General features: G+C 41.4%; 1 protein-coding gene across 4 annotated transcripts in view; it reads left to right on the top strand.

The window, feature by feature from the left end:
* Window positions 1-20,268, top strand: part of mgl (low-density lipoprotein receptor-related protein megalin) — a 167,069-nt gene that overhangs the window by 108,493 nt on the left and 38,308 nt on the right. For 3 of the 4 annotated variants that reach the window (XM_089578518.1, XM_089578516.1, XM_089578517.1), the window contains exons 3-24: window positions 714-848; window positions 2,537-2,659; window positions 3,048-3,167; window positions 3,281-3,397; window positions 4,596-4,718; window positions 4,812-4,931; window positions 6,080-6,205; window positions 6,299-6,459; window positions 7,750-7,979; window positions 9,381-9,566; window positions 10,971-11,185; window positions 11,278-11,421; window positions 11,757-11,966; window positions 12,078-12,273; window positions 13,579-13,832; window positions 13,935-14,084; window positions 16,748-17,041; window positions 17,660-17,773; window positions 17,869-17,988; window positions 18,503-18,742; window positions 19,398-19,532; window positions 19,674-19,799. In XM_089578518.1, the coding sequence (XP_089434644.1) occupies window positions 714-848; window positions 2,537-2,659; window positions 3,048-3,167; window positions 3,281-3,397; window positions 4,596-4,718; window positions 4,812-4,931; window positions 6,080-6,205; window positions 6,299-6,459; window positions 7,750-7,979; window positions 9,381-9,566; window positions 10,971-11,185; window positions 11,278-11,421; window positions 11,757-11,966; window positions 12,078-12,273; window positions 13,579-13,832; window positions 13,935-14,084; window positions 16,748-17,041; window positions 17,660-17,773; window positions 17,869-17,988; window positions 18,503-18,742; window positions 19,398-19,532; window positions 19,674-19,799 (3,639 nt within the window). The remainder of the gene's footprint in view (window positions 1-713; window positions 849-2,536; window positions 2,660-3,047; window positions 3,168-3,280; window positions 3,398-4,595; window positions 4,719-4,811; window positions 4,932-6,079; window positions 6,206-6,298; window positions 6,460-7,749; window positions 7,980-9,380; window positions 9,567-10,970; window positions 11,186-11,277; window positions 11,422-11,756; window positions 11,967-12,077; window positions 12,274-13,578; window positions 13,833-13,934; window positions 14,085-16,747; window positions 17,042-17,659; window positions 17,774-17,868; window positions 17,989-18,502; window positions 18,743-19,397; window positions 19,533-19,673; window positions 19,800-20,268) is intronic. The other variant, XM_089578519.1, reaches the window with a different exon arrangement.

Here is a 20,268-nt window from a genome sequence, read left to right as displayed (position 1 = left end):
TTCGAGGTGCTGAGAAGCACAAATAAACTGCAGGTTTTCATGCAGCGATTTTGTTGCTGCAAGCATGTTCTTGTGCATAAGAGCGGCAACATCGGTCAAGAGGAAGAGTTCAATACAGACAAGGAGCCTTTTAATCTGTGGATTTAGCAGTTTGGTGTCCCATGGCCAGTTGTGAGGCAGAGGTTGTGAGGACAAGATCAGCTCACTTTTAAGATTCAAAGTTTAATTTCACTGGAGAAATCTGGCATCATGATGGTGAACCATGCATATGTTCAATGCTGCGGGCCAGGACAATTGGTGATAAGCAGATTAAAAAACAAAATGCACAGGCTTTTGCCATGCTCTCAGGTCGCCAACATGGTGGCCGCTGTGAAGGCGCATAAGCCGAATTATTCTTTAGTGGTTTTCCTTGATGTAAGTCGTCGTGGTTGTAAGTGCCTAGGCAGTTACTCTTGGCATGCAGGATTTGCTGGTTATAAATTTAGATGGATGGCAGAAGTGCCATGTTTATGGTTTGTCCTGTTTTCCCCTCAAATCAGCTGGTGCATATTGAAAGCTATATTTGTATTTCTTATGCTGTTGCAAAGAAACCAGTTTGTGCAGTTTTCTGCACACTTTTCCCACCTGTTTTGTTCATGCTTTATTAAACTGTGTATGTGCAGTTGCTCTGGTTATCTCTATATGGCTTTTCTGTTTTCATTGTTTATCTGCAGCTCCTCCACAGTGTAATTCAAATCAATTTTCTTGTGGGCAGTATGTGTTTAATCAATCCTACTGCATACCAAAGCACTGGAGGTGTGACCAAGTTGTAGACTGTGTGGATGGAACGGATGAAAGTGGTGACTGTAGTAAGTGCCCAGTTCCTTTATAGTTCCTCCAACTCTCTTTTACGTAAATGTGGAGTCAAACATTCAGCTGCTGTTTAATTGGTAAACTGACTTTTGCAGTCTTGGGACATAGTGGTCTATGTAATAACGTTTATCATCTTAATCATTATTTCACTTGAAAAAAAAAAAAAAAACTCTGTAAGCAGAACAGCCTTTTCCATGTGTTCATCTTGCTGTGAAACAAAAATTGTATATTGACTTGTGTTTTGTGTGGAGCAGTTTCATATTTTGTTTTGAAATGTCTTTCTGCAAAAACTTGTTGATGCATTTTTCTCCCTCTCTGCCCTATATTTAGGGGTTGGACTTTTCGGTTTTTATTTTTTGAAAATTCGGTGGACTTTTCTTGGTTTTTATTTCAGAATACAAGTTTTTTTTGGCGAATATTATATTCGATGAATGAGTTGATCTTTTTTCGGTGGTTTAATGTGGCAGTTTTGTGTGTTTGAAAGTTGCTTACATTCTGTTTTGGCACTTTTGTCAGCATAACAGTTTGTTTTCCAGTAATTTACATAGTTTACCAGTAATTTTACACTTGGAGGTGTGCTTAAGGAAATTGCTTTTGTCATTAAAAAAGTAAAAGAAGTTTAATGAGACAGCCGGCAGACAAAAACGCAAGTGGATTTTGACTTCTAAGAACTAGGTTGACAAGTTTTCTTTCAGTTGTCGCACTGGGTTGAGCAATAGGGTGGTGCATCACTTTAATCTGCATGTTGATGACAGCGATGGCACTGGGGCTCAGTCGTCGCGCTAGCACAAACACGATCCTTTCTATGACGATCATGCGTAGTTTCGTATCAGTATCCTAAATGCAGTCGATAAGCCTTCTTAATAATTGCTCTAAGCGGGTGATGATAGTGAACAGCCAGCAGGTATCGAGGAGGTGGTGCTTTGCAGTCTACAGAGGTGTGTAAGCAAGTGAAAAAAAGGCCTGACGTCTCATAACTGTGTGGCTCAACTGCCAGTACCACAGTGTCATCATGCCCCTGGCTTCCTTACTTGGTTAATTTTCAACTCTGTGTGTAACTTGTACTCAAAAGCTAGCTAGCTAGCTGTACCTTGCATGCTAAGAATACCAACCTTTTTCGGTTAAAATTGAATTTAAAAACTGAATTTTATCATTCCTTTTTTTTTCGATTTAAACCGAAAAATTCAACCCCAACATATAATCATAGCTTTGGGAAAGAAAATGAGGTGCTTGAATTTACAGGCATCTGCACAAGCCATCAATGAATTGAGCCAATTTTAAGTTTATTCACACTAACGGATAATAGATACATTATAACTTTGGAAAAAAAGAAATGAAATTGTGGGCCACCTGAGGCCACACATCTTTGTCTTCCTAGCCAGCAACTACCGAAGTGCAAATTTTTGTTAACATAATGACCATTCCATTTGTACTATAATCTATCACTACAGTTTATGTATGCATACATATACATTATGTGGTCATTTTAGGTAAAAAAAAAAAATGCCGACATCTCAAACATTCTTTTTGCCTCTTCAGCCATGCGACATCAGTAGTTGTAAATAGGTATTGTGCTATACAATCAATGATTTTGAACCAGATTATCTCTGATAATAATGGCTTGTAAACTTTGTGAATTGCCCTGTTTTTGACATTCCTGACCACTTTGTTTTTTACTTTTCAGAATATCGTGTGTGTGAAGAAAGTGATCATAAGTGTGGCAGTGGTTTGTGTGTCCCAGCTTCCAAAAAGTGTGATGGCTACTATGACTGCAGGGATGAAAGTGATGAAGCCTCGTGCACAACAAGTAATTATGTTTTACCAAGTAGCTGTTCATGAGTTTTGCCTGCTTAGGGTGAAAACGAAACTGTGATAAGCGGGATGAAAATTGATAATACTTACATTTGATTTATTTCTGCATCAATGCTACACAAGGTTGCAAGGGAAAAAGGAGGAAAAAGCTTTTCACAGTTAGCTTCACTGGTGCCAGATGCCATTACTGTGATTGCAGCAGAGCAAAAAGAAGTTTCGAACAATAACTAATCAAAAGGGAAAAGAACTCGAGTAAAACTTATAAAACATTATGGAATTCTAGTACAGAATGCATGAATAGCAAATGCTTAGCAGGTGCATGTATTAGCAACAAAGGTCGAAATAACTCTACTAGGTGAATAAATGCAAGTACTTTATTTTAGATGGAACTGCCTGCCGGTTAAATGAATTCCGTTGCCAGCATGGCAACAAGTGCATTGATGAGAGCAAAAAATGTGACCATTGGGATGACTGTGGAGATAATTCTGACGAAGAAGGATGCGGTGAGTGCCTTGTGACCGTTCACATTTGTGACTGCCTTGTGCCCCAGAGATATTTTTTTCCTGTTGCACAGACATGCATGTGCTAGTTTTTAATTGACCCATTTGTTATTCAGATTTTCCACCTTGCAACGAAGGCCAGTTCCGATGCACAAATGCTATATGCATACCTATTCGATGGAGATGTGATGGACACTCTGACTGTTCAGACCAGTCTGATGAGCGAAACTGCAGTAAGTAGCATTGCATAGATTTAGTTGGTGTGTGGGTTTATTATTTTTTTTGGACAAGCATGGATGGACTTTCGATGGTGGCTACGCCTAAAATTAAAGATAGAAATGAATTGAAGTGAAACTAATCATATGGGGAATGCTCATCAAAACTGTGGTGTTACATTGATCAGCTATTGCTTGTTCCTTCTCGTTTATTAGTTTCATTATGTCAGCCTTGCTTGATTTGAAAAGCTGAACTGTAGCTTAAATTCTGTAGTTAACAAGAGCAGCGTTTTGTTTATGGCACAGCCTTAGTAAAACATTGAAGAAAGCTGATGATTGACAAATAATAAAAAAAAATGGCAAACAGGAGAATTGAGCAAGTGACTGACTCATAACTGAGGTTGATGAGAGAGGGACAGTGCCTTCATTTTGAGTATTGCTAAGCAAATGTGATTTGAACACCATCAAATGTTCACTTTCGTCCCAGTAAACTGTGGTTTGGGCTAAAAGCTTTTGGCTGCGGAAAAAAAAAGAGCATCCGGCTGAGCACTGCTCCATGCATCCTGCCAGTCTCCCTGCTTTTGCTGCTTCACTTGCACACTGGCAGCCATGTTGGCTTTCTTTTCTTGGCCTTTCTGCTGGAAAAGCAGCACAGGGGATCTCCGGTGGCACACTGAGCACATGAATAGCTGTTCAAATAGTGATCACAAGGGTTTTGTGTTGTAGGCACAGGTGTGTCACTCGTGGGAACGGGTTACTTACTGCGAGGGAGAAAGGGCAGAAAGATGAAAGGTATTGTACTGAATTACTTGAGCACTGAAGTTATGTACACTGCACATACTAGAGGAAGGCACAGTGCACATGCTCGCTGCAGTTATCTGGTGACCTCTTGTTTCATTGACAAATTTGCAGGACTTGAGGAAGCATTTAGCTTATCTTTGATCACATGTGAGCATTTCCTGCTGCATTTTGCATTCTCACTTCTTATTTGCTTAAGAAGCCAGCAACGGTGATATATTCAATTCAGTCCTTTTTTTTTGTTTGGCTAGAGGTGCACCAACAATTACTATAATGCATGGCTACTCTCAAACAAAAAGCCTCACTTTAGGGGCAGTTTGATATTAACAGTTGATGCTTCCTTTACCGGTTTAGTGTGCACTGCTTTTCGGCATGCTTTCTCTCTATGCATGCATTAAGTTTCTGTGGTTACTTTCAGCATCTGTTACATGCCTGGACACAAAATTTCTATGTCCATCTGAGAAAAAATGCATCGACAAGTCAAAGCTGTGCGATGGAAAGCAAGATTGTGATGATGGAGCCGATGAGAAAAAGAACTGCTGTAAGTAACAGTCTCCACCATGCTTATGCAGTCTGATGCTTGAAGAGTAGACATCAATTGATTCCTGTGTAAACGTCACATTTGTTTTTGCAGCATCTAGCCTCTGTCGGACATTGTCTTGTGAACATGGCTGCCGTGCATCTCTGGAGGGTGGCGACTGCTTCTGTCCTCCAGGAATGACTATAAATACAAAAGACAAACGGAGTTGTATGGGTATGTGTATTGAGAAATTCAGTTATGTGCATATAATGCATTCAGGCTATTTTGTGCAAGACATCTTTATACACATCATTATCTTCCAACAATTGTTCATGAAGATTTTAGTTCATCATAAACTTCAGTTCCTTCAATGGCATTTGCTAAATATGTTCCTGCGTGCTTTTTGAGCTTCTCTGTGTGGACTTCAGTTTTTTAGACTAGCGCTGCTCATATTCCTTAGCAGTCATCTTATTATTGAACTAATAAACCAGTGGTCTTGCATTTGTTTGTCATGACCAGGTAGAATGCGTTTTTTAGCAAATGATGACAATTGAAGATAATCTGCAAACTAATTATAGTCAGTTCTGTAGTAGAATGGAAAGTTAGGTGAGTTGGCATACGTTCATTTTGGGTGGAAAAACAGCACGAAAGGGACGGAAGACAAAGATGAACGAAACCAGTGCTCGTTCGTGTGATTTCCTTCATCTTTGTCTTCCGTCCCTTTCGCGCTGTTTTCCACCCAAAATGATAGTCAGTTCTGTGCATAGTTCACATCATATGGTATGTAAAGTGGTTGCAGTACAAAGGTGTGGTATGTGTGCAATTAGAAACTGCAGCGGTGGCCCAGTGGTCTGAGCATCCGCCTCGCATGCGGGATGGGTGGGGTTCGATCCCCAGTGCTACCGGGTACCCACCGGTGATACAGTGGGTACAAGCTTTCCCCTGCCTGGTGCTCGGCTTCTTTAGGGTGAAATGCTTGGGAAATGGGTCTTTTACCCACCCACCTTGAGTAGGAGAAAAAAACCTTGTGTCATGGTGCTCTTTGGCCACAGGTGCCCTTGCGCCATAAAAATTCATCATCATATAAATTTAGTTTTTTTTTTTTGAAATGGGTGAAATCCACCTTGACAGAAACCGAGAAACGCAGAAGGGTTTTATCCGCAGCAACGCATTGGAAGTTTTTACATGATATGCTTTAAGAATGGTAGTTATGTGGTCTATAAAATTTTAGTGGTTTTTCAAAGAAAGATTTATGGTGAACTTACAATTACAGCTGAACTTCACTTATGTTCGGTGTCTGGATTTGGCTCATTTAGAAAAAAAAAAAATCAGAAAAGCCAACTGTAACTCTGTAATGGCTTTTGCCCCAATTGTGCTTGCAGATCTGAATGAATGCTCTGAATGGGGTTACTGTGACCAACTGTGCACCAATAGTCCCGGAAGCTATCAATGTCTCTGTGTCCGTGGCTACACACTGGATCCGCCACGCCACTGCAAAGCAGACAACAGTAAGTCGGGTGTCATGAGAGTACAGAAGTCTCTTTTGTGATGTGATGCCTCTCAGCTTTCAACATAAACGCCCTGCCTTTTACATCATCCAGGTTCTGCTATGCGACTGTTGTTCACACGACACAATGCTATTTACTCAGTCAGCAGTGATGGAGCTGATTTGAGCATTCTGGCTAATGCATCATCAGCAACTGGCCTGGACTACCACCATGACAGAAAGCTGCTTTTCTGGACAGACACTGAAACAAAGCAGGTTGTTATCTTTTCCTTGTAGTTTTCTTATCTCTGTGGCAATATATGTTATAGGTTGAGGTTGGAGCTCTCGGTTTTAACAGAAAAAAGTATAATAATAAATAAGCGTACATCGAATTCATTTTTTGAAATTTGGTTTTAAGTGAAAAAGGAGAGTATCTTTCACATATGTCATAGCTCGCTGCCTATTGCATATTAGTTACAATTGGTCACGAGAGGGAACTAACATACACAGTGCAGAAGCCACGAACGCAGTGGGCCAATGGGATCCTTGGATTAAGGGGTGCCGATGTACGTTTTGAGGCATTGCTCTGCTACTATAGATAGATGCCAGGTGCAGACTGAGATGCTCCAACATTGTCAAGATTCATTTATTAGTGTAGCGCCTTTTGGTCATGCTGGCATCACATCATCAGACCCCCTGGCGAAAATCTTTCCCAGCCCAAATGGTTTATGGAACAATTTCCAGTTGGTTCCAGTTGGAACCAGCTGGGTTCCAATTGGTTCCAACTGGAACCAGCTGGGAATTGTTCCATAAACCAGTTGAGCTGGGAAAGATTTTCCCCTTGCAAGTTTGTTAAGGATTTTTGCATGGCATGCAAGAACACTGACAACGTTTGTAACTGTAACAAGCCTCCATCAACTCAAAACCTTGCACAAGTGTCTCCAAAAAAGTCATATTCTGGCTTCTATGGTGGTTCAGCGGCAGTTCCATTGCTGCTGTCATCAGGTGGACTACCTGATCGGGGGCTCTCCAGTTTCTTCTGGATTTCAGTTGTGGTCATTTTTTCTTTCTTTCCAACCTGAAACTTTGTTCTTGTGAAGTATTTGCTGCTTTCGCAGTTTGTTTTGTGACTGAGGGAGTGAGCAGTGTGTCATTAGAAACAGGTACACATGCATTTATCATGACCAGATAAAGCGATTCCTACAGAAAGGTCTGCTTCCACTTGCCTGATCCGAGATGTGTGTATATGTGCTGCCCTGTTGCTTTTGCTTGTTTCTTTTTATTGTTTATATGTGTTTCTGCGCAACCCTGCTTTTAGAAATAAACTGTTCTTGTCTTACAGCCTGACCACTTGACTTCATTGTTACTTCCAGAACGCTGCCACATATATCACTACAAAAAAATTTCCTCAAGGAAATATTTGCTGAAAAACAAGACAAAATCAAAACTGCATTCTTAAATAAACAAGGAGGAAAATGCTGAATTTAAAATAGAAATAAAATCTGAAAAGTCGAGTCTCAGGTATAGGAAAGGCTTCTTGTTTGCTTTCACAAAACTGTTTTTCAGATCCACTCGATGAGGCTTGCTGGAGACAAGGAGCTAAGGTCGCCAATCAGCGTAGTCTTTTCATGGAATCCTGTGTCCATGGCTGTTGACTGGGTTGGAAACAAGCTCTATGTCTGTGACTCTTTGGGTCAGAAGATTGACTTGCTTGAAATGGATGGCCTGAGACATGCCATTGTGCTCAGTAGAAACCTCTCTAACCCACAGGACATTGCCCTAGATCCAACTGTTGGGTGAGTAGTGGCCTGGGGCTATATTGGAGGGGAAAAAAAAAGTGTTGGCTCCCTGCTGTATGGTTGTGAGGCCTCGCTAAACAGAGAGAAAAAGGTACTTAATCTTCGGTTTCACATGGTTCACCAGTTACATACGATTTTGCTATCTGTGTGGTACATACAAGATGCCACCATACGTCACTAGCTGTACCAGAAGCATCAAGGAAGGAAGGAAGCTTTCCTTCCAGAATTTTCTCCTCTCTAGGCAGTAACCATTCAATCCAGATCAGTGCTGGTTGAAAAAAATGTGTTGGTGTTGCAGAACATTCAGTACTTGAGTTGTCAGTCTTCGTTTGCAGTGTGATCTTCCATATCAAAGGAGTAGATGGTCAGACATGTATCATGCAAAGCCGTACAGGGACTTGGAATTAGGGAGCAATTACTCTATAGTGTCCACTTAAGCACAGCCATATGGCTAAAAAGGAAGTCTGTACAGATTTCTTCAAAGCTTTGCAGTTGAAGAAAATTTCATCCTGGTTCAAGGATCCTATCTGAGGCAGTCGCTCTACCAATTGAGCTAACCAGGACAGCTAACAGATGGTAGGGCGAGGACAGATTGGTCTATAACTCGAAGTGGGAAAGTGTTAGTTCAATGTATTTAGGGGAAACCCTCTAGTTAGTGTAGATGGTTGGAGGAGTGGAGTTCAATTTTTTGTGGGGAGTATTCTTTACCGTTTACCCTAGCACAGCCACGTGGTGATGAAGGAAAGCTCCATCCTGCGAGGATGAAGCCCAAATTTTTCTTCAAATTCAAAGCTTCTGAGAAAGCTGTACAGCTTTCTTTTGTGGCTGTGGGAGGTTGAAAGGCATCCCTTTCACATGATGCCTGTGCTAAGTTTAACCTGGAGTCCTATGTGCACCATCCACGATGGACTCGACTGGAGGTCAACATTATTGTTGTCGTTCACTCATGCCTGCAGAGGTGTTAAGTCACACCTTTTATACTGTCAGCACATGCTCAACAGCATGTCTGCACAGCATGCTGCTGAAATTCTGGTCATAGAATTTAAGAGAAAAGCAGCTGCATGCACTGAAGATTTTGTGGTTCTTGCAAGGGCCCTGTGCTCGGAGGACAGTCATACTTCTTTTCCATACTCTTTCCTTATACTGGAGCTACAGCCGTATGGTTGCACTGGGGCTTTTAAAATTAATAAAAAGTGTTGGTGGCAAAATGGTTGCCAATGTCTCCCTGTTGCGAACATTCCGCTTCTATTGCAAATGTATTTTGGTATGCTGATGAAACATTTCGTATGCCTATAGAATTTATGTATTTAAGGGTGTGATAAAGTCTGCATCAAAATATTGCATTAGTGTGCCTGCCCTATTTGTTTTCCATGAGATAACATAATTATTTTGTTGCAGGTACATGTTCTTCAGCGATGGTGACCACATTGACCGTGCACACATGGATGGATCACACCGGACCACCATAGTTACAGCCATCTATAAGGCTACTGGCCTCACTGTAGATTATGTCACCAAGTTTCTTGTATGGTGTGACTCCCAACTGGACCAAATTGTTGCTATTGACTACACTGGTAGCAACAGGTATGCCGCATCTGTCAGCACTGTGTTGTCTTGCACACAGGCTTAAGTCACTGGAAAGGTAGAGAGAGGACTCAAAGGCAGACTTGAAAGTTGCGGTGGCCCAGTGGTTATGGTGCTCAGCTGCTGACCCGAAAGATGCGGATTTGATCCTGGCCACTGCAGCCGCATTTCGATAGAGGCAAAATGCTAGAGGCCCATGTACTGCATGATTCAGTGCACGTTAAAGAACCCCAGGTGTTGAAAGTTATCCGAAACCTCCCACTGCGGCTTCCCTCATAGCCAGAGTCACTTTCGAATGTTAAAGTATAGTATAGACACCTAATTTTGGTGACATGTTTTATTCTCTACTATGATGCGGAAGAAACCACTATGCATGAATCACCATGTGGTATTCGCCTATGACCACTAAGTAATTTATGAATGAACTTTTCTGTCATATTGTTTCAGTTTCGGTTTCAACAGCCAAATGATGACTATGACGTCAAAGAGTGGTTATACGTCACACGAGGCATAGAAGAACGTCTGTATAATCGCTGCTTCATCATTTTAACTCACTAGAGTGCTAAAGTCAGCCTTCCTCAAGAGCTGGAATGGCAATGAATGTAGAAGCAGTGATTAAATCGCAGTTTTTTCATACCTCACATGACCTGTAAGCACACTTCGACGTCACAGTCGTAGGTCGGCTGTTTAAACTGAAACCGCAACAGCTAGCACAAAAAAGAAATTTGATTATAAATTATTTAGCGGTCGTAGGAGAATTCCACATGGTGATTCATGTGTAATAATACCTTACGCATCATTACAAACAAGAAAACACGCACCCAAAAGATGAAAGGCAGCCTAAGTTATTCAGTGCAGCTTATACTTGTGCTTTTAGTACTTGCTCCCCAGGCTTGCATTTAATCTCAGCCCTGTTGTGCTTGTCCCTGAAGCTTGTGCACTTTAAGTGTAGCCACAGAGAACCACTGCCAAACATGAAATCCTTCATGAATTTCATCAGTTCTGCCACTTCTTTTCTAAACCTTGTAACATATGCTTACATAATAAGCCTTGGGCTGATGTAATCATTCACACAGTGACACATCGTTAGTATTTCTTCTTAGTCTCCAATTATGATCAGTATTAACATTCAGTATTAGTTTATGTTCTTCTGTGTACATTTTTCACATATAAGGACACCTGCCATATACTAGCCACTTTTTAGTTTTATCTCAGCTTTACACTCACTTTGTGCAGCCAGAAGAACTGGGTGAATTTGTGCCGGTTTATGTCTTGATGCAATTCTGGGTTTAGCATCTAGTTATGTACCTATAATTGGCAACGTCTTTGCAAATAAGCTGGGGTTCATTCTCTGTCTTTGGTCTCTTGGCATAATTGCTGAGGGTCTCCCTTTTTTCTTTTTAGGAACATCATAATTCGAGGCAGCACCCGTGTTCCATCCCCCAACAAGATCACGCTGTTCGAGGACAAAGTATATTGGACGGATGGCACTAGGCAGGGCGTTCTGCAAGCAAGAATTTTCAACAACAATGACACTGTCACAATAGTGCACAGAGATAGGCAGCTTTCAAAAGAGCCTGGTGCCATCAAGTCCTACCACCCCCTGAGGCAGCCAGTTGGTATGTGAGCACTGCACACAAATTCTTATTTTTGTATGCGCCTATCTCAGTGCAGTTTAATCTGTTAACCCTGTGTGATTATTGCATTTCAGTGTCCAATCCTTGTGGCCTCAATAATGGTGGCTGCCAGCATATGTGTATTGTGACCCGAGGATCTGGTGGGTTTGGGCTGCTTGGATACAGATGCGTTTGCCACACTGGATTTGAACTGCTGCCTAACAGAAAGGACTGCACAAGTAAGTGGGAGTTGCTTGCTACGGTGTGGAAACTCATTAATTGGCGCTAAGTGATGTGATTTGTGGAGTGTGCATCATCGTGTGTCACTGCAAACTGACTTTTGAAGACCACAGTGTTTGTCACTACACAGTTTCCAGTTATATTTTTAGTGCCTTTATGTGGATCTTTATAATTCACTTGCTATGGAAAGCCCAGTTTTATAAGTACTTATAAAGCCCAGTTTTATAAGTTTTATCAAGTTTAACATTGTCTACAACCTCAGTTCTACACCATAATTTAGATAATCATGGCAGCCTTTATATACAGGCGCATTAATTTTTGGTTTCCTTTTCAGGGGTGTCCACATTTTTGCTGTACTCTCAGCAGAAATTTGTACGTGGCAGCCTTATGAACATAACTCAGGACGGGTTCACAGATGCTATGGTGCCAATTGTGAGCAAATCGGCGCGCTTTGTTGGTTTGGACTTTGATGCCCGAGAGAGGTTCATCTACTACTCTGATGTCATCCTGGATGTGATCTACAGAGTCACAATTGATGGATCTGGTCAGTAACTGGAGACACTTTTGTGTGCCTGCTTTGTGCTTTCTTTTTATATCATTCATTGACATGCCATCCATTGACATTAATTTTGCCCATTTTGTTTTGCCAAAACAGGGAAGGAAAATGTTTTAGCATCTCAAAATGAAGGAGTTGAAGGCCTTGCCTTGGACTGGGTGTCTCACAACCTGTACTACATTGACAGCCGCAAAGGAACATTGAATGTTATCAGTGTCAAGAACTTCCAATACCGAAGAACACTGTTGAAAAACTTGAAGCGCCCTCGTGCTATCGTTGTTCACCCAAACAAAGGGTAGGTGTTGCAGTTTTGTTAAGACATTTAATTTTACCTGCTAAGTCAGATTGTATCAGGATTGCTGCTAAGTGCTGCAAAACTGGAATGTTAGTACAACCTACTGTAATATGTACTGCCTTCTTGTGCTAAGAATGCATGCTAATGTTGATATATTGGTCAAATATTGAGCATCATTTCGCTATTAATAGAGGCATTGTGAATGCGTGAATTTGTGTTATAAGTTCTAGCATTTGTGCTGCTTTATAATACCTAGGTTAGTTTATGTGGTTCATCATTTCATTGTTTAGTGCAAGTTCTGTAGTACCATTCATTAGGGTGTGCTAAAAAATAAAGAAAAAAATAATGCCCTGTCTGTACTACCGATAACACTAGAATGAAATACCACTTGAACAAACTTTAGGGGACCTCGAGGAAATGTTTGCTTAAGTGAAAGTTGACTGAATTGCAATGAGCAGGAGCCACCCATTCTGATAAATTGAAGTAAACATCAAGCATTGAGATGTCTCCTGGAGGCATTTTCGTTCCACTCTGCCACCTAGAACTTCATAAGATTTAGATTTTTACGTTCTCTTTCTGTCAATTTCTGTTCTTTAGATTTTATGCCCCAGCCCTGCAGCAGCCACAGCAGTGAGGCTAGCAGTATGTAACAAATAAAATAAATACAAATAAATTTCACAGCACTAAGAACTTCATGCATGTATTTTGTGTTTGGCTATTTTGATAAAGGGCAGTAATTTTCGGTTCAACTTTTTGGATTCACCACAGCCACCATCATAAACTGGAATAGCTTAACTGTGATTTTATAAGTCTTTTTTTTTGGCACAAATGCCTCCTTGGCAGCAAAGGTTTTCAACTGCTGTGGGCTGATCAGGGGCTCTGTTGCTGAATTTCTCATCATTTTCTTTGAAAGCAGTTTCTTCCTTGACTTTTTCCAAAGATTGAGGGTGATGCAAGCATGCTAGCCACTGCTTTCAGCTACTGATCAAGCTACAAGCCTGCTGTGTAGCTGTACAAATCTAAAGTGAATAATGCTTTCCAGTTTTGCGAGTGAGAAGCAGCCCAGTGTCAGAATTGCAGTGTTTGAAGTTTGCTGGATATGTCCCAAAATGATATAATTGTGATCTGGAAGCAGTACATACATGATTCCAAAAATGTTTTAACGGTAGGTTTTGCAAAAAAGGATTATTGAACTGAAAAGTTCAAGGGGCTTATTTCACTATAGTAAAGGCCTTGATCAGTGTGTTGCTAACAAGTACCACTCACTGCCACACTCATGTAAGGATTCTTTATGTGGTTTTGCAGGTATGTCTTTTACTCTGAATGGGACAGGCCAGCAAATATCAGTCGTGCATACCTGGATGGAAGCAATGTGATGGTTTTCCGGGGTGTGCTTCTGGGCTGGCCCAATGGACTGAGCATAGACTTCCAGACTGATCGCCTGTACTGGTGCGATGCCCTTCTGGATCACATCCAACATGCCAATCTGGACGGAACAGATGTCCAAACTATCAATTCTCCACGCATTAAACACCCATTCTCACTAGTCATTCATGGAGGTAAGTTGTAGCAGCTGTGTCGTGATCGATTGCGTAGTGCACTACTTTGTACTCTGGGGAATTTGGTGCATGAAATTTTTTTTCTTTTTTTGCGTGCTGCAGATTCATTGTTTGTCACGGATTGGCGGCTAGATGCGATCTTGAAAATGCACAAGCTTACTGGAGCTGATGAGAAGATAATCACCACTGTAGAGGAAGGCAGCAGACTTTATGGCATTAAGGTCTACAGCCGGGACAACCAGAAAGTTGACAGTAAGTTGGATAGCATTGTATGAAGCATTTTAGAGCTTGTTAAGTTATTGGAAATTTTGTTTCATTGAAATGAACAAATACAAACTGCATCTCACTTTTTTGGAGCATGCAAACACTACTGTGGAGAGTGACATCACTAGTATCATCCTGGTTTAAGGAACATCTTGTTTGCGAGTGCAGCTGCATACTTTACAAACAAAACATGCTTGCACCCACATCTACCCCAGACACTATTGTCAGATGTCCTTCTTTGCTCTTCCTCGCACTGCTTGCATGCTTCAAACAAGTTTGCTTTGATCTCTACATGGTTACTGATAATTCTTAACGTAAAATATTTTGTTTAACCTGTGCGTTCTGTTTGCAGGTGTGGTTAGCCATCATAGTTTAACCTTTTGGTCAGTACAGCCATTTTGGATTAAAACTGATTTTTGTCAAATGGCTTTGTGCGGTACGGGAACAACACATTCCTTTGCCCCAGTTAAGAGCATGTTGTGTTATGGCATGGTGAGATTGCATTCCAGATATAGGCTTAGCTACAATATGCCAACACCTAGAGATTAGCTGTCCACTTTATTTTGTTGTATCATAGTGCTGTATGGGTTTGTGACAACAAGGTTCACTAAAAGACTGTTGAAGACCAAGGTCAGAAATTTTCCTGGTTCTGTGTGAATATATATAATAGCTGATGTATGACCTCTGATTTTGTCAGTTTTACCCCCCCGTAAGCTGCTCCTATGCACTTTTAGCAACATGCAAGATTGCTGAAAAACAGTGATATGCTTGACGAAAATTGAGGTAGAAATCGTTGATGTTCAGCATGAAATTCGCAGTGATTTGAGAAGCATGCAAATTAAAAAGTTTAAAACAAGAAAAAGGCAGCATTCTGCGTGTGGAAAATAACCTATAATTCCCATATTTCACATTACTGGTGCCATCTGGGCTCCTATTTTAGTGTGAGCTAGAAATGAACGCAAGCATCAATGCCTTCTCAATTGGAAGAGGGAAAATTGGCTTGCAGCAGCTCCATTGGAAAGATACTCAACACATGCTTGTTATGGTTCATATACTGTTGATAAGCTAAGCTCTCTTCTACTTTTGCTTAACATTTGTTCTTAATGGGGCAATTTTTTCCTTCATATTGGAAATTTCGCTTGCGATTTTTTTCCTCTGAAATCATGGCCTTTGGTTTTTCATTATTCACGGGGCTAATAACTGCTTATCCTTGCTTTTACATTCTTATATTTGTCTGGAAAGGTACCTTAAAAAGGTGCTTTTCATTACACCTATCACGATATAGCAAAATGCCCTTCATGTAGTTGCGGGCCGCCGCGGTGGCTCAGTGGCTATGGTGCTCGGCTGCTGACCCGAAAGACGCGGGTTCGATCCCGGCCGCGGCGGCTGAATTTCTTTGGAGGAGAAATTCTAGAGGCCCGTGTACTGTGCGATGTTAGTGCACGTTAAAGAACCCCAGGTGGTCGAAATTGCCGGAGCCCTCCACTGCGGCGTCTCTCATAGCCTTAGTCGCTTTGGGACGTTAAACCCCATAAACCAACCAACCAACTTCTTACATTTTACGGCGATTGTTTGGTTGCTGAAATCAAAACCAAAATGGCATCAGGAACAAATTTGATTATAAATTACTTAACGGGCATAGGGGAATAATAGTGGGTGATCCATGTATGCTAATGTCTAACGCATCATTTGAAAAAAGAAAACACACAAGCAAAAATTGGCAGTGGCTTAGCTCAGCTGTGCCAGGATATACGTAGCGAGAGCTACCTTGGTGTCTCCGCTTGGCAAGACGTTCCTCTCTTTGCCCAGGCGTCTCCGCCGCTCATTCACGCGCGGCGCCGGTGGGCGTAGTCAGGCTGGCGCGGCTCGTCATGCAGTGGCGGCGGCAAACTCTGATGTCATGCGCCGCGCACATGCTGCTCCTCTCTGGTTTTGCGCATGTGCACTATCGGCCTCCCAGGCTTGCAGCAAAATGCTCGACTGGGCAGCGTAGTGTAGCTCTCACTACAAAAGTTTGTTGTCTGTAGTCCTTTAAGAAAAGGCAGCAGAACCATAAACAGCTAGGGCAGTGAAATAAAAACCAGCATTGAAGTTTGGGTGCATGACAAAGAACTGCGTATGTAAAAGAAGTGTCTATTGTGTAAGAACTTTATTATGCATTATCAGCTGAGAAGCTTATACTGACAGAGCAAACTGTTACTTGCTATACCAGGTTTCAAGAAATAAAATTTTTATTGCACATCCATGCTTTCCTGTCAATAGTACATAGTGCATAGAATTAGCTGCACTGCTTTTCAATGCCCCTTTTGCTTGTTTGTTTTTTACAAATAAATGAGAAGAACCTAGCTTTAACTTCACCCGCATTCCATAATGCTGCAAATGCACATTTGCTACTGTAGGCCTCTTGTTCTTATAGTTCCTTGTCAAATACGCAGGCTACAGTTTTGATTAGGCTTTTTTCAGCTTTTCCTTGCCTCTGCATGTTTGCACTGCCTTTGATTAAAAGGAAAACACTGAAGGCTGTTATTGTGGCTGTTATTGTGGCTGTTTGTGTATGCACATGTGTTGAAAACGAAACCCCAAATAGCAAGCAACAAGTATGCTCGTGCACACTGGTTAATACATGTTTGTCTCCTTTTACGCTGTCCCAGGTCGGCATCCGTGTCAGTTCAATAATGGTGGCTGTCAAAAGCTGTGCTTTCCTGTCCCTTCAAATGGAAGCCAGGGTCCCGATCTGGTTGTGAGCTGTGGCTGTCCGTATGGGGAGCAGCTATCCAAGGACAACAGGACATGCATTTCAGACCCATCGGCCGAGCCACCTGTGCAGGCATGCCCCAACACGTGGGACTTTACTTGCGAGAACCAGCGTTGCATTCCCAAGACTTGGGTGTGTGATGGAGATGATGACTGTCTCGACAACTCGGATGAGATGAACAACTGCACACGTGAGTCATTTAAAAAGTGGACTTGTTCAGGGCATATTGCTCCTGTCAGTTAGTGTATATACAGAGTAACTTGACTGAAAGTTCATGCTTGGGTTATGCTGTGGTGCTCCACTAGTCATGTGCAGAATCTATGGATTTATTACTCTGCTTTGACGTTAGAAGTGTATCCTATGGAGGTTAGCAGAGCCTAAGCCATTTTGGTGATGTTTGTAAAGACTGCTGGTTTAGCTGCCAGAAATAATGTTGTTTCTGATGAGCTCGAGAAATTCGAGAATGAAGTTTGTCTACATCCCAAGAACAGACAGTGTCAGAAAGGAGTTATTTTCATATTTTGGCCGCTCCTTGAACCATCTTTCATGGCATCCTGCATAATTTGGAATCTGCAGTCGGGTGCTTTGATGCTTGAAATATTTGATATAAACATGTATTCTAGCAATACATGTTTATATCAAATATTGCACCCATAAAGTGGTGCAATGCAACCTTCTCTTAAAAAATTGAATCTATTCGATTATAAAAGCTCAAACTTTTTCTTGCTTCAAAGGCTTCATTATCTAAATTTGAGGCGTCCATGTGATGTGACATTACATAATGGCATGCTGTTACTTGTTTCTTCAGGCAACACATGCAGCCCTCGAGAGTTTCGGTGCGGCAGTGGACGATGCATACCCCTGTCATTCAAGTGCGACTCTGACAATGACTGTGGTGACTTCTCAGATGAAACAGGATGCAGTACGTTCAAATTTTTGTTCTCACTGCCTTTTGAACATTGCATTCTTTCTGGCATACAGTGAACCAAACTCATTCTGGTCACCTTTTATCTTCAGCCAATGTGAAGTGCGACAATTCAGAGTTTTCCTGTGAAAATGGACGATGTATTCCACAGTCTTGGAAGTGCGACTCCGAAAATGACTGTGGAGATGGGTCCGACGAAGGAGATTTTTGCAGTGAGTATGCTGGCACATAGCTGATGGTGCACTGCTTGAATTATTTCCTTGGTTTTGATTCTTTGAATTGCTGCTTTGATGGTTGTAGCTTGATGTACACACATTGCTACCACTGCAGCAGCGTCATACTAAGGTGTGGTTAGGAGCCTGCGCTTTAGTGGTGTCATCTTGTAAAGCTGAGTCTAAGGGAAATGGAAACATTGTTAATGCAATTTTCTGCTCTTGCCTCCTTATGTGCTTACTGAAAATCTCAGCGGTTGAAATAATCATAATTGTTGGTTCTTTTTTTTTTCTCGCCTTCCCACTGAGAAGTTTGAGGGAGGGCAGCAGTTCTGATGTATATTTGTCAAGTACAAAGTCTCAGGGTGTTACCGCTAGCACTGCAGCCCTTAGAATAACTCAATTATGTCAGCAGTATTGCTTCTACATCAGACTGAAGCCTTCTAATTAATAAAGGGACACATGACTGATGCCTTTTATGCATGGAGTCTTTTTTTTTCTTTTTTTTTCCCAGAGGAAAAGACCTGTGCCTATTACCAGTTCACTTGCCCTGGATCGGGTCACTGCATCCCACGCAGCTGGGTTTGTGATGGTGACAATGACTGCTTTGACCAAGCTGATGAGAATAACTGTCCTCCTGCTGTCTGCAGCTCTTCACAGTTTCAGTGCTCCAACAAGAAACAGTGCATCCATGAAAGCTATCGATGTGATGGAGTTAGCGACTGCCAAGATGGCTCTGACGAGCAAGGCTGTCGTGAGTGTTAACCATACACAGTAGCTCATGTGTGGCATATTATGGAAAAATTTGCAAGCCTGGGCTATATGTTCTTGCCTGTTCTTGTAAAGTAGCATGGAAGGAATTGTGCAGTGTATGTATGGAACATGGTCCATGTTAAATATTAATGCAAGACTAAACACCCTCTGATTCTAAACACTTCCTTCCTTCCGCTTCTAGCTACCTCGCTCCAGAAAAAGCAAAGTACCAATTTAAAACACTTTTCAGTTTCAGTACAGTCTTCAAATTTTAGCCCCTCATTTTGGGGAAAAGCAGGTGCTTAAATTTTTGTTAGTGATATAATTTTTAAGGTTAAGCCCTATTTGCTGCCTCCGTCGTTTTGATCGAAAAATAAAAATTATTATTATTATTATTATTATTATTATTATTATTACTTTGTGCCTAAAACTTTGTTCTTCAGTAACTTGAAGAGGCTACAATAAGTCTTTCATTCACAAGTTTTATTTTTGTTGTTTTATTTGTATTTTCTTAATATTAGACAATACTCCAGTATTGTCGATGTGGCTACTGCTTGCAAACTTAGTCCCGCCATGATATACATGTATCTTGTACTAACTGTACATTAAATGGGTTTAGTGTGTTCACAACTAGTTCTCCTTTCTTTCCTTCACAGCATCATTGGCTCCTGATCAGTGTGACCTGGAGAAATCCTTCCAGTGCAAAAAGTCCAGAGTGTGTATTCCAAAGTTGTGGTATTGTGATGGCAATGCTGACTGTGAAGATGGCAGCGACGAACCTTCTTCTTGCGGTGAGAGGCTTTTTTTTTTCACGGGAATGAGTTGATTGTATAGGTTTGGCAACCATTAAAAATGTAACTAATTAGCGTAAAAAATAAGGGCCTTATTTTTCTTGATTTAGTTTGGTTACACTTTCTGTCTCGCCTTGTCAGGTCAAGTCGAGTGTCCGCAAAATCACTTCAAATGCAACAATTCCAAGTGCATCTTCAAGTCCTGGATTTGTGATGGCAGTGATGACTGTGGAGATAACTCCGATGAGGATGCCAGGCATGCCTGTGGTAAGGAGTGTTCTACAGTACTTGAAACATAGTAATATAATCGTAGTTCATATTGAATGCCAGTTTTTCGTAATTTACACGATCTTGGGCAAAAAATTCTACACGAAAGAATGTGCTGGCCTGCCTTACTAATTTGCAAGATAGAAACTTTGCGCTGCAGTTTTGCTTTCAATTTTCTGCAGGAGTAAAAAAGTGGTTAGTAATGTTGCTTATAGTTGCATAACTGAGCGAAAATCATGTTAGCCAATAGGTGGCAATTTCAGTGGGCCATTGTTTGCTCCATGCACACAACCATGCACACGTGTGTATGAAGTCAAGGGTCCGACTAAATCCCATCTGGTTGGGATGGTACCTGACTAAGGTAGGTGGTGCCATCCAAAAAAAAAAAAGATGAAAAGATGTTTGGGACCCCCCATGGGAGCTTTGTTTACAATGAGGCAAAACGTAACTAGTAGCATCGCTCTTTAAA

This window comes from Amblyomma mixtum, chromosome 3 (genome assembly GCF_055824585.1).
Source record: "Amblyomma mixtum isolate Tamu chromosome 3, ASM5582458v1, whole genome shotgun sequence".
Classification (NCBI taxonomy): Eukaryota; Metazoa; Arthropoda; class Arachnida; order Ixodida; family Ixodidae; genus Amblyomma; species Amblyomma mixtum.
Note: the sequence above shows the minus strand (reverse complement) of the source record. Positions and strands in the feature narration are given on the sequence as shown.